The following is a 13,933-nucleotide window of genomic DNA, read 5'->3' as shown; positions in this document are numbered from 1 at the left end:
TAAAGCTGCAACTTTTAACCATTCATTTTATTTTTGATGTTTGGTTCTGCTTAAGGTTTCTGAAGTTTTCCACTGCTGCCAAATATTTGCTCCAGCAGAAGGTCAACTGAGACTAACGTCCTGTCCCCAATAAATCCTGTTTTTTAAAATGCAAATAACTGTTGAGGACATATGATACAAATATTCATCTATTCACAACAGCAGACCTGTTTCCAACGCTCTGCAGGAGATGGCATTTCCACCGTCCACGGGGGAAATGCCCCGCATGCAGTATGCAAACAATATCATTTACAATTCCTGCACCCCGTGGACACAGGTGCATAACGTGTCAGGTTGAATTTGTTCTCCAGAGTTCCACACAGACGATATAATTCCACCCTCACAGAATAATTCAGATGACCCTTTCTGTCTTTCTCCTCTGCACAGCAAGAAAAAACCTCCCTTTGCACAAAGAAGCAAAATGATAAGTCAACACTGAAGGATCTCCTCGCGCACCTTGTCGAAGTTGTGCATCTGCTCCCGGTTGGTGAGCCAGGACTCCAGGTCGGGGGCGCTCTGGATGACGAAGGCTTCGTAGTCGGCGAACATGGTGGTGAAGCGGCCGGCGAACACCTCCCTCAGCTGCACGTTCAGCTTGGCGTTTTTTAGCTCCTCCTCCTCAGCTGCGGTCCGGCCTCCTTGCCCCTCAGTGCTGTGACCTTTAACCCCCGCCCTCAGGGCGTCCACGCGGGCCACCGTCACCCCGGTGCGCCTGGTCAGCGCCTGCAGCCTCTCCAGCGTGGCGTTTCCCTGCAGCAGCTCCAGCACAGCCAGATCCTCGCCCGCCAGGTTTCCGTTTCGCCCGTCGTCCTCGAGCTGCCGCAGAGCAGCCGTCCTACGCTCCCTGCCGGGGGTGGAGGGGGCGCTGCCAGGTGTGCTGCCAGGAGTGCGGGTCCGTGGGGGGGCCCCTGTGTTGGCAGAAAGGCCAAAGCTGAGCAGGACCTCGCTGAGCTCCTGGATGAACTCGGACTTGTTGGGGAAGTGGGGAAAGTCCTCTGGGAGCTCGATGCAGTGGTTGTCGATGTCCACAAAACACAGGTTGGCCTGCGACGAGGAGAGACAGAAATATGACAACAAAGAAGCTTAAAAAGGAAAAAGGAACAGACATTCATCCCTTTACATTTACAGTAAAGTGACAGGGCTAGGCGAGAAATTCTCTGCGATAATGACGATAAAAAAAATGTTCCCCTCCAAAATCTGTACCAGTGTCAGAAATCTCACTTCTGTCAGGCTGCACTACAGTGGTGAGAATGTAGGTCAGTGTGTGATTGATAATCGCACACTGACGGAGATCAACCTTAATCTGACACAATGGAGTCTGCATCACACTCTCATATAGGATTAAAGCAAAAACCTCTGATAACACTAAACCACTTTACAACACAGAGATGTGAATCCCCTTCAGACACTCCCAGAAAGCAGAGGCACAGATTCATATCTGTTATCAGGATGGACAGAGGAGCGAAATCAGAGTCCTGTGAGCCGCTACGTTATCAGAACATGAAGCTGAGAAGGGAGATGATAAAAACATGGCAGCGTCTTTGTTGGAAAGGGCCTGTTGTTCAAATGTAGGGAGAGTTTAGAGCCTTTTCACTGCCTGTTTTTATTCTAAATATCTTTATATATGCGTCAAGATTTGTCCCCTGAAGGGCACATTTTAAAGGTTTTTTATTAAGCTAACTGAAGCTAATCTGAGTCCTTTCATTAGCTCTTGTAATAAGGGACACTGCTTAAGTTTAAAGGGCCAGTTCGCTGATTTTCAACCTCAGTGCTATCATGCTGTCACAGGGAGCTATTCCCATCATGGTAGAAAAAAAATGCTATTTCTCTCTGTGCCTTTGGAGGACGCTATCCGCTTCTCCAACGGGCCCTGGAAAACCTCCGTAACAGGTAAAACGTGTCACCTGGCGGAGGCCAGGGAGCTCGCTAAACTACTCTTCCTCAATCTAGGACGCTGCCTCCGATGTCATGTCTCGTTCAGAATCGTCAGGTTTGAAATGCCGACTGCACAGCTGAAGATGTTTTAGGCGATCCACCGGTATATTCTCGTCGTATTTCAGACTCTGTCCCGCTCTGAGCCGTCGCCTGCAGAGAAACGGGAGTATTTCACTCCAGCGTCTCTCGCTGGGCCGTTCCTTTCAGAGGGAGGGGCGCAATGCATGCTGGGTGTTGTAGGAATGTAGAATGGGCGAAATCATGAGCTGTTAGTACAACTTTCTCCACAGCTATGGCGCCAATTTCAAATATTGTTTCTATCGATTACAGAGAACACCAGCTTTGACTGACAGAGGCTTTGTTCAGGTCGATTTCAAATCTCCTTGAAAAAAACTCCAAAATAGTCACAGCCAAAATGCCAAATATCAGGCGTCAAAACAGTATTCTTCCAACCACTGTGGCTACATCCAATATTTATGTACAGGCTAAGATTGTACCCGACTGAAAAGCAGCTTTTTAGGAGGATAGAAGGAAGTTCAACTATTTAGGATTGACAAAGAACTGAGGACAACTTGCCCCAGTTTTACTTGTATCTGCACAAGGAGGGAAAAGAGAACGAGAATGTAGGAAAGGGATGATAAAATAATGATGTTATCATCTGACATCAGGTACGCAGAAGACGAGCTGCATTAAAGGGTTCAAAAAGGCAAAGCTTGTCTGGCGTTCATTCCCCAATTACATCCATATTTTCCTCTCTGCAGCGCTTCCAGCCATTCTTTCATCATCAGCCCATTTCTGGGTCACCCCCACTTCAAAGGATCATTCACAAACAGGGAGATTCTCCGCAGGCAGGCGGGGGAGCCCGTGTGGGGGAGGAGGAGGAGGGGAGTCAGCAGCAGCAGCAGCAGCAGCATCCTGCGCTGGCTGCGATCATTAGCATCCACACAGAATGTGCCGGATTAACGAGCGCTGGGAGTCGGGGATGTGAGCAAAGCCGGAAGCTGGCGAGTCTGGATGTTCCGCTTTGTTAGGGCCTTATCTCGCTTTAACACATGAATGCACACAGCACATGAAGTGCAACACAGCGATGAGCTGAACACGGCTTTAAGTCACAGAAAACTCCTCAATGTCACGACAATACAGAGACTAAAGGCCACTTCAGACTCACGCTGCCTTCAGGTGCACTCGTGGACCAACAATGGGTAATTCCCCGCTATTGTGTGTTTTTTTAACTTCCTGTTTGCTGAAAGGGAGCCTGGTAGTCTGCATTTTATTTGTGTGTGTGCTGCTGCAGCTTGTGCATGCTTACACCTAAAGTTCTGGTTTAACTGTACCTGTGGGAGCCTTCCATTGTGCTTTACACACTCGACAAGCCCGACCAGAGTCTAAAAGTGAACTTAAAGCATTAAACCCAAAGTTCAAACCTTAAGCTACAGTTCCAGAGTCCTAAAGGCCTTCACCCTGGGCTTCCAACCTCATTTCACACTCGAGCACAAGACTTACAACGAGGTCACAGATTCCCTTTTGAATATCAGGGCCTGGGGTTAACTTCTAAACAGTCAGAGTGCCGTGAAGGAGAGGGGGTTTTTGGGGGGAAAAATAAAGGCAAACCCTGAATAATTTAGTCTGGAAGTATAAAAATGCAGATTCTTTTCATGTATGTGCCTAAAAATGTCACCAAATTCAGCAGCGTGTCTCCCAGCGGCCGTGAAACTCTACATATACAGGATGTTGTCCGTGTACCTCCTGAGGCAGCTCCAGCTTGGAGCGGTCCGTGCCCTCTTTGGACTGCAGGCCCATCAGGTAGGGGACGGGAGCGTCCAGGAAGTGGAGCAGAGACGCCGGCAGGATGGGAACGTAGACGTGCTGCCACTGGAAGGGGAACAGCAGCGTGGTGATGCCTTCGGCCACCGTCATCAACCGCTGGTAGTCTGAGAGAGGAGAGAGATACAGGTAGATATAAAGGAATACGTCTGCTCGTTAATTAAAGGGGAAGTCTGGTGTTTTTTTTTCAAATGTTTAGCGTTTTTTTGTTTTGTAAATGACTCACAGGTACAAAAGTTTTGGAATGGCTCCAGTAGATTGCTTGAGCCGGTTGCAATGAAAAAGGCTCAGACTGTTATTCTCAGTGTCTGACAACTTCACAAAAAGGAGGAAGATTCTTTTTTTAAACTAAAAACAGACGCTTGATTGCTATTTTCAAAACCACCAGACTCCATTGACAAAACAGTAATTTCCCCCTGCAGAACACAGGAGTGGCCGCTCTGCTGCTGCATCCACTGTTTGTGTTATTGTGTGTCTTTGGTGTGCAATGGTTGGTTCAGATCCAACACAATATTTGTCAACACACGACTAAAAAACAGATTCTTCATTAAAGTTAAAAACTTTATTCTTGGATGTAATTTTATGTTCCGGGACAAAGATTGAAAAAAAAAACACTTTCTCGACTCACAACATCCAATTTACTGTAAAAGAATATTTCATTATTAATCTTTTTCAGATTGTTTAATTCTATGAGCTCCAACTAGTCTCTATGCTACAATGAAGCATAGTAAAAAGAAAGATGGTGGTTTCCTAAAATATTTGCACACTGCAGTTTTAATGACACAACAAAGATAGAAGAAGAAACAGTGCACTTGTTGGGGACTATTTCTAGCGGCGGATGAATCTACATTTGGTGCTACAGAGAATATTTGTGGCAGCAGGAGAGTGTACGACACAACGGAGCTCTATGGCACAGAGGGAGGAGATAACCATGCTGTGCATCATGGTGATGTGGTTGATGATAAGTAAAGTGAGCTACAGTATTACAGACTAAATTGCACAGGAGAAGTAACTGCACACACATAATTGCACGGTATGGATGAGGTAATAAAAATGCAGAAGTTTTTATACCGACTTTAATAATATGCAACAGTAGATATGCATATGTTACGTCTTCTCGCATGTTTTTCACGCTATGCGCCGACATAGCATCGTTTTTTTCGGAGCGGAGTTGCCGAGGGGTGAGCCGTCTCACATTCTTACTATCTCTGCGTAGAGTTCATGCAAAACATCGAGCGGGAAGCGACAGGTAAACAAAATCGATGGCCGATGCAAAAAACACCGTCTCCTAAAACTTGAAAAAGTCTGGGAGCATTTCAGCCTCAACGCTGCAAAGAAAAGGATCGCCTGCAGGATCTGTGAAGTTTAGTTTATTGTTTAGTTTGTCAGGGACCATGTGAGACATACATTAATCTCAGCTAAGAGAGGAGATGCACTGCACCTGATTAGCTTATTTCCATCTGCAGTCTCTGGGCAGGTAGACAAAGCACACCTTGTTTATCACCGGAGCACGCCGGTGACGGGCGAGCGTCTGAAGACACGGTGGACTTCCAACTACATTTAAAGCTGAGAGCTAAAAAAGAGCCATTTGGTCATTGTGCAATTCATTATCCAATTAGTTGATGCTAACCGATGACTAGTCGACGATCAGAATAGACGTTAGTTGCAGCCCTATTGCACTCTACAGACTCAGGAGTAGAGCATGTGAGAGTATAGACGCGATATAAAGACTCAAATGAAGTGACTCACACAGAACCTGAGCGAGTTGGGCTTCAGAGGAATTACATTCTGATGGATTCTTTTCCATCACGTTGGCTCGTGTGTCTGAGAGTTTTCTCTCTACTGTTTCTAAAACAGATTAAGGTCAGAGGTCGCAGGCTTTCTGTCGAGCTCAGCGGTTTAATCAGAATGTATAGGAATGAAAAAACAATAAACCAATCTATCCAATCAGCTGCTCTCTCCTTCTACTCCCCCTCCCCCTTTGTCATTTCCTTTTATTCCATCTAGTCCGACCAGTGTTGTTCTGTCTGTAAATGCACATACACTGAAAATGCATTCAAGTCTGCAGCGTCTTAAACAACTGATTTATATTCAACAAGAGAAGCTCGACAAGAAGCAGCTGCTCTGCTCGCTCACTTCTTGAAGAGTGTGTGTGAGTGTGCACGGTTTTTTAACACACACTGATAAAATGACTGCTCTCTGACTGAGGCAGATACGTTTGAAACCGCAGGGTGCATCCACAAACGTAAAAAGCACTTTCAGAGTTTTAATACAGTTTTTAATGCACACGGGACTCGTGTCTACAAAGCAACACATCCGTCAAACTATCTCAGGTAGCTTGGTCCCTAAAACATTTCCCAGCAGGGACTGAAAGAATCCTTTCTCTTTAAACAAAAGAGGCACTCATGAGACAGTGCACCTGCTGTCTTATCTTCTGTCTTTCCTGCAGAGAGTTTTAATTCATGTGTTTGAGAGGGAAAGATAAGAGCGATACACAGGAAGAGGAGAGGAGGAGGCTCAAACAGGAGGTCAAACTGAGGAGAGGAGCCGCAGATCACACTACATGTTAATACGAAATGTAAACATAAGGATTAAGTTGGTCGTGAGAAATGATTCCCTTTTCTTCTGTCTGAGGTCACGAGACGCAGCACGGATGAGCAACGCAAACAGACATGTCGCGACAGGAGAAAGAAAGTGTGAGAAACAGAACTTATTCATCAACCTGAATGTCAAGAAACGTTCCCACACCATTCACACGAATGCACTTCTTGGGCACTATACTTTGTAGTGACTTGTCAGTTGTTCTGTGATGTAGGTTTGGTTGTGTAATCTCGTCTTTAACCATCTGAAAACACTCACCGACTCTCTGACACGATGACTCTTGGTTAGATGTCATCAGAACACAGGCTGTACGCCGTTATTTGTCAGACACAAGCCTGCAGACTTTGAAACATGTCGCCTCGGCTCCGATCGGCATCGATGGGAACACAAAACCCGTGTCGACGCGTTAATCTCGTCTCCGTCTGAGCAGCGCTCGAACATCGTTCCTAATTTGTCGGCGCCGAGTTTGATAAACAGACTGAATGAGTGATAGATACAACAAAGACCTAACCACCGTCACATCTTCACTGGTTACTAACCCTGTCTCTGGCGCGTTTGTGACGTCAGACGGTGACGCAGCACAAAAGAGACCGACAGGAGGATACTTCACTGGCAATGGGAAAAGAGACAACTATGAGCGGGACTTCCCGGGTCTAAAAAACCTGCGTCAACACGCTAAATTTAGGCAGGAAAGGGGAATATGCTGGTTTTTCCCATTGACTGTATATAAAGTTGGGCGTCGTGTCTCCACCTCCTCACATCGTACAAAAGTGAAGTGAAGTGAATAAATCAGCATGATAAGAACTAACTCTAATGACAGAAACCATGTTTGAGAAAAATGTATTTGACGTGTATTTTGATTTTATAGTTTGACTCATGTCCCATCTGTTAACATGGAGGAGGCGGGCTTTATGAGCTATACTGCAGCCAGTCAGCAGGGGGCGATAGAGAGGGTTTGGCTTCACTTTCAGGGAGCTGTCATGTCGGCCATCTTTTTATACAGTCTGTGGTTTTTATCTGTAACTTTTCTTTCTTCAGCTCAGCTCGATTTCTGTGTTTAGTTGAAGTTTCACTGAAACGAAAGAAGGACGGCCCGTCAGAACATCCACCTCTGTGTTTCTTTGTGCATGTCTAAATCAATACTTGATATTTGCAAGTTTGAACAAGTTAAAAGCTTCTCCCACACACACACACACACACGCACACACACGCACACACACACACACGCACACACACACACACACACACACACACACACACACACACACACACACACACACACACACACACACACACGCACACACACGCACACACACACACACGCACACACTATACTCTGTGGGAAACACAGCGAGGGAGTCTGACTGCTTTTCCTTTCATGTTACAGCAAATCTTTACCTGTTCTCCTTTTCACGCCAGCATCCGTTTATCCTCTGCGTCTCATTATCCCTTCACTGTGACACTGTGAGTCCAATAGTGCTTCTCTTCTTCACACTTCATAAATTTCTCCCTCTTTCCTTTCCTCAGAGAGAAACGGATCAAAGCCCACACAGCCGGGCCTCAGGGGGGCGACGACGAGACGAGGACAGACTCTCACGGGGCCTGATTTTATCTCCTCCTCTGAGCTCAGTTTAACTGAATCATAATTTTTCTCACAGACAGAAACTGCTTTAAGCGCTGCTTTCAAAAGGGCGGATTCATCTTGCACAACGTTTTCTGCTCGCAGAGGAAACTGGCTCTGAAATATGACAGGAACAAGAGTCTGTTTAAAGGTGAGCGAGGTTTAAAGGAAGAACTAATCTGATAAGAAGGCGAAGCGCTGCAGAAATCCCCGGCAGAGACGGAGCAGGACGGGACATGTGGAGTCATTGTGAAAGTGTAGCAGTGAATCAGACGGGAGGAAGAGGAAGGTGTGTGTGGTAACTCTGACATTAGATATGACAGACTTTCTGCACCACTTTAATGCTGTGATATAATAAAAAATGACTGTGTGACGGGAAGATTAGGAAGAAGTCAAAATGAAAGCGGCTTACAGAAAGACAGAAATAGAAATCCAGGAAAGATTTGATTCTGTGGGAAAAATTTGGTCAACTGACCGGAGAAAGCAAACGAACAGGACAGCACGAATAGTTGTGGTAGTTAAACCACAGCCTGTCTCGGTGTCTAATGCAGAGCTGACCTGGCACGAATTTAGCCCTGAGATTTTAATTGCTATCAGTCTTTACCACAGATCCCAGGGGACAAAGGATGTTCGCTTTGTGTGAATCTTAAAGACTCGAAAGGACAGATTGTTTTTCTTCCAGCTAAAATCTCTGGAAACGTCTGCAAGTCCAAATCCTGTATTGTGAAATGTAAGACGGAGGAATTCTTGCTGCGCGTCCCCTGCGTCTGTTTGGAGCGTCCGCTGTGCACGTCCTCAAAAATTAACGCTACGTGCACGCGAGCTGCTGTCTGCACATGAACAGTAGGGGCAGTGTGGAGGCAGAGGGGATGTGACAGGGTCAACACAGCAGCAGGGACAACAATGGCAGAAAGACACGGACGTCACGCTCCCGGACTTGTTCCCATTTAGTTTTGCAGGTTTCCACGACGACTTCTAAAACAGAACTTATCTGTCTGCAGCTGTTTGACAGGCATGTTTGTCTCTGTGCAGCGGCAGCAACACATCGTACAGATGTGGATCATTGTGGACTTGGTCTATCAGCTCGTCTTCAGAGCGTTCTGTCACATCCCCTCTGCCTCTACACTGCCCCTACTGCTCACGTGCAGACTGCAGCTATATGTCTGTTGTAGAATAAAAGTTTCCTTTAAAAACAGCCCGAGCCATGAAAAACATAAAACCATAAAGTGTACCAAAAGCAGGAAGTGGGAAAAGACTTACTGGCTGCCAGCCTCAGAGCTGATTACCCTCTAATGATTTTCCTGCATGCCCCACCCCCGACCCCCGCTGTGCCTCCTGATTGGATGAGACACTCATCCATCATAGCCAATAAGGAGGGAAGTTGCTGACCTGTCTGTCGGGGTGTAATTAATAGTTGACTGATCCCGGGCAGCGTGGGAACATGTGTCGGGGCAGCGTCTCATTAACATCCGGAGATCGTTCTCCATCTTTCCCCTGATCCGAACCGTCCATCACCCGCCTCCAGCTCAAGCGTCGCTCCGTGCAGGTTCACGTCCCGTCGTTACAGAGACATTAAGGCTCGTTTAAACAGACGTGTGGCACAGTCAGAGCTCTGGATGAACGGCAGCCATGAAAAATCACAAACACTTGTTTCTCACTCGAGTGAGGTCGGGTTTAAATCATTTCCCTCCAGGAGCGATTGGCTTTGACGCCGACAGTGATGAATAAAACACTGAGAGCCTTTTTCATCAAAGGCTGACGGATGAAGAGGAGGAGGAGGAGGAGGAGGAGGAGGAGGAGGAGGAAATGGAGGGCCTCACTCTAATTCTTTTGCCTTTAACTGTGACTCAAGCATCTCTTCATTCAGCAGACATAAAGTCCTAGTTCATCAACATTCTGGTGCTGAATGCTCTTTGCTGCTGTTGGTTTGCCGCTGCACAAACTTTTGTCGGCCATCTTTTCTCATGCTGTCCACACTTGATGCTAACTTCCTCTCTTTTCGAGACCGGAATCACAAGATTTATGTCAATATTATGTCTGTGAAGACGATAAGAGTAGAGTCAGGACGTGGTTAGCCTAGCTTAGCATAAAGACTGGAAGCAGGGGGAAACTGCAAACATAAAACAATGGAGCTGAAGGACTGCAGCTCTGCCCTGCACTGCCTATCCCAGCTGTCACTGGGCGAGAGGCGGGGTTACACCTGGACAGGTCGCCAGTCAATCACAGAGCTGACACACAGAGACACAACCGTTCATGCTCACAGGCATTTAAGAGTCACCAGTGAACCTAACGAGCATGTGTTTGGACTGAGGGAGGAGGCCGGAGAACATGCAGACTCCACACAGAAAGGCCCGCTACGTCTGAACCGGGGTTTGAACACTGTGAGGAGACAACGTTAACCACTGCACCACCGTGCGGACACATATATGCATCTCATACGTTTTTAAGGATGAAAAAATCGTAATTTCTCTACGATTATGTTTCTAATCTAGAAATATCATAGATATAAAAGAATAGAAATCCAGCACCTGCGAAAGAAACTAAATTGGGGGGTAGACGGCAGCTCCGTCTGTCGGGACATGGCTTGGGAACCAGAGGGTGGCCGGCTCAAGTCCCGGTATGGACCAAGTAGCTGGAGAGCTGCCAGCTCCTTCCCTGGGCACCGGGCACGTGCCCGTGTGCCGCCCCCTCACTCTGACATCTCTCCATTAGTGCATGTCCATTGGTTCCTGTTTGTGCATGTGTGTATTTCAGGCCTTTGTGTGTGTAGCAACACAGTGAAAACATTGAATTTCCCATCTGCGATTAATAAAAGTATCGCTTCTTCTAAATTGCGCTCTGGGATCAATAAGTTATTTCTGATTCTGTAACACTTAAAAGCCCTTTTCACACTGTGGTTCTGCCTCTGCGCCGTAACCAAGCTCCGCCATTTTACATTGGACCAAGCAACGTCGGTGTAAAGCCGCCCCAGTGTGTGCTGCAGAAGCAAAACGTGCGTAAGGTGCAAACACACGGCGCCGTTCCGCCCTGCCGACTCCGCTTGTTACATAGAAGACGTATCAGAGGCGTAATCATCCCGTCTTGAGCTGGCAGTGTAAAAAGGGCTGAACTGTCAAGGCTTAGATTACTGCTTTGAAACAAGTAAATGTTTAAAACTGATGAGACAGAAACGGTTTATGGGTTAATAAACACCTGGACATTAACTTGCAGCGGCATCGAACTTTTTGTATTTTCAGTTTGAACTCTTTCGACTTGAAATCTGAAGAGACAGAAAAAACTGCACAGCTTCTCTACGCTGTGTTTGACAGCAGAGTTATTCACAGCAGCGCTGAGCAGAACAGAATATCAATCTGACCTGAAGCTGCCTCATAATCTCCTCCTGTGGCCCACTGACAGCCTGAAATCTCTCCCTCTGAGCCGCTGTGCTGCTGCACTGTACAGAGCTGCAGTCAGCCAATCAGATCACAGCGTCTACTGTAATCCTCAACCGGTCTGCGATGTTACAAACCGTGGCTCCAGAGACACAGCAGTGAAATCACCGTCAGAGTCAGAGGGCTGAACCTGAACACTGTTCGAGTCAAAGATCCATCATCGCCTCTTTCAGCTCCGGTTATTAAAGGTCATCATTGTATCGTTTACATCATGCTGCACGAGCGCGATGAATCCACTCACTCAAAGGTCAAAGTGTGTTTGTTTTATAAAGCTGAACTTTCTGACACTTGTCAAAGATCAAGACGGGATTTCACCTCTTGCATCTGGCCTGCTCCACGGGGACGGGCCCTGCTGCGCGCGCGCTGCACAACACTGTAGATACAGGGTTTCATTTTGGGGCCTGTGGATTTTGTATCTGTGCTAACCTTTCGTTGGAAAGGAAGACAAACAAACAAGCTGCAGAGAGTGTTACAGAGTGTCCTGCAGACCAGAGGAGGCACGGACTGAAACTGAGAACGAGTAGGAGAGAAAGAAGGAGGACTAACGGTGATCTCAGTCTGCAGAGGAGTTCAAAGAAGCTGCATCTCCTACACTCCGACTGAACGACAGAGTCTCCCTGCAGCTGTGAATAATGGATGAAGGGAAACCTAGAAGAGGAGAGGCTGGTCGCTGAGCGTCTCTCATGTTTAGCTCAAGCTTTGGAGGATCATTTGAGACAGCTTCTTTGTTTTTCTTTGTCTCTGAACTCAAAGTTTTAATGGGACACTTCAGTCACAGTGTTTCTTCCTCGTACCTCAGAAGCAGAGCAGTAAAACTCTGTCACTGAAAAGCACATACAAGCAGCCCTTTGGGATCCATCGTTCAAAGATAGAGACTATGAAGACTAAAGCTGGAAATGATGAACCCCGGAGGATTCAGATACGCTGTACAGGTGGGTATGTACCAACATTATTGACAATGCAAAGAAAAACTCTTGCTAACGTCTGCGTGTGTTCTTACCCTGTGAGTAGAGCAGGATCTGCATCTCCAGCAGGGTGCAGGTGAACACCTGGACCAGGTTCTCCACGCCCAGCAGGGTGAAAGCCTCTGCGAGGGGGAAGTCGGCCAGCGGAAGCTCCCCGAGCCCCGGCCTCTGACACACGATGGGCTCGTACACGCCGTGGAACTTGAGCGAGCGTCCCGGAGAGGGCAGCGGCACCTCGTACAGGATGTTGTGGACGTAGCTCTCCAGAGGCAGCGGGGGGGCGGAGCTGTCCGTGACGGCTCGGTGCAGCTGCGACAGGAAGCGGCGGCAGGCGTGCATGAAGGGCATCGGCGTGATCAGACACAGGGCCTTCGAGACGTAGAGGGTGTCCCGCGATGAGTCGTAGCCACCCGGCCGGCGAGACGAAGAGGAGGAAGAGGAGGTGGGGGAGTCGGCCTCGTCTAAACTGCTGGCCAGAGAGTCCATGCTGGAGGAGGAGGAGGAGGAAGAAGAGGAGGAGGAGGAGGGAGGGTTGGCGGAGGAGTTCTCTGCATTGTGCATCTGGTAGAGCGTCTGCATGGCGGAGCAGATCTGCGGGCTCGTCACCTCCTCGTAGAAGGTGTGGACGAAGCCGTAGGTCCGGGAGCCGTCCTCCTTCGTGATGATGAAGGAGTGGAACTGCGGCTCCCGCGGGTCGGCCTGGGTCCGGAACGACAGGCCTTTAGGCATACACAGCTGCAGGGAGGAGAGAGAGCGGGAGTTAGTCACTACTCGAGAGGACTTCTGTCAATCTTTAAAATGATTCTGATAGAAAATGTTCTTGTTTAAGGAAGGCAGGTGTGTGTCGGCGCCTCTTCAGTGCCACAGGTCAGGTCTGTGAGGCTGTCAGCAGCATTCACAGCTGTCTAACACACCAGCTTCTCCTGTACTGTCATTGGAAATGTTCACATTCTTCACATTGTGGCTTTAAAGCACAAATAATACAATTGTTTTCTTTTTTAGTGTTCAAGAATTCACAGAAATGATGCACAGCTTCTGCAGCCGCTAAATGAAACTACAGTAAAACCTTTTGATCCTCAAAGCACCTGCAAAAGGTGAAGTGCATCCTAAACTGGGCTGCAAAGCAAACCGCATTCTTTTGCTCTGCTGCTGTTTCCATATATGATACTAAATGTGCATACATTAGGGACACGTTAATGAGCAATAGACAAATACAATCCTGCACAGTCAGAGTGAAATGATCACGTCTGCAGAGAGCTGGTGGTAACTGCAGCGCTGCTTTATAAAGGGACCTCACGCTCAGGATTCCACCTTCCACCTGTGTGTCGATAATATTCTGACATTATAATTAAGTTCAGGCGTCACAGAGAGGAAACACTTTCTCCACATGAGAGAAGACGGGACGGGAATAATGATATGTGGAGAGTGGGAGGAAGCGGTGTTCCAGACAATGAAACGGGTACCACATCTACTGAGACTGCACTGAACAATGAACTGGATGAAGAGGTACAGCCTTT

General features: G+C 47.5%; 1 protein-coding gene across 2 annotated transcripts in view; it reads right to left on the bottom strand.

Annotated features, from left to right (window-relative positions):
* The window catches only part of dennd5b (DENN/MADD domain containing 5B), a 73,280-nt gene that overhangs the window by 17,707 nt on the left and 41,640 nt on the right, over positions 1–13,933 (bottom strand). For both annotated transcript variants that reach the window (XM_069671245.1, XM_069671246.1), the window contains 3 exons: positions 12,452–13,151; positions 3,718–3,905; positions 496–1,083 (listed from right to left, as the gene is read on the bottom strand). In XM_069671245.1, the coding sequence (XP_069527346.1) occupies positions 496–1,083; positions 3,718–3,905; positions 12,452–13,151 (1,476 nt within the window). The remainder of the gene's footprint in view (positions 1–495; positions 1,084–3,717; positions 3,906–12,451; positions 13,152–13,933) is intronic.

Source organism: Semicossyphus pulcher, unplaced genomic scaffold (genome assembly GCF_022749685.1).
Source record: "Semicossyphus pulcher isolate SPU_LCO1_2020_fin unplaced genomic scaffold, fSemPul1.0.p SCAF_20, whole genome shotgun sequence".
Classification (NCBI taxonomy): domain Eukaryota; kingdom Metazoa; phylum Chordata; class Actinopteri; order Labriformes; family Labridae; genus Semicossyphus; species Semicossyphus pulcher.
Note: the sequence above shows the minus strand (reverse complement) of the source record. Positions and strands in the feature narration are given on the sequence as shown.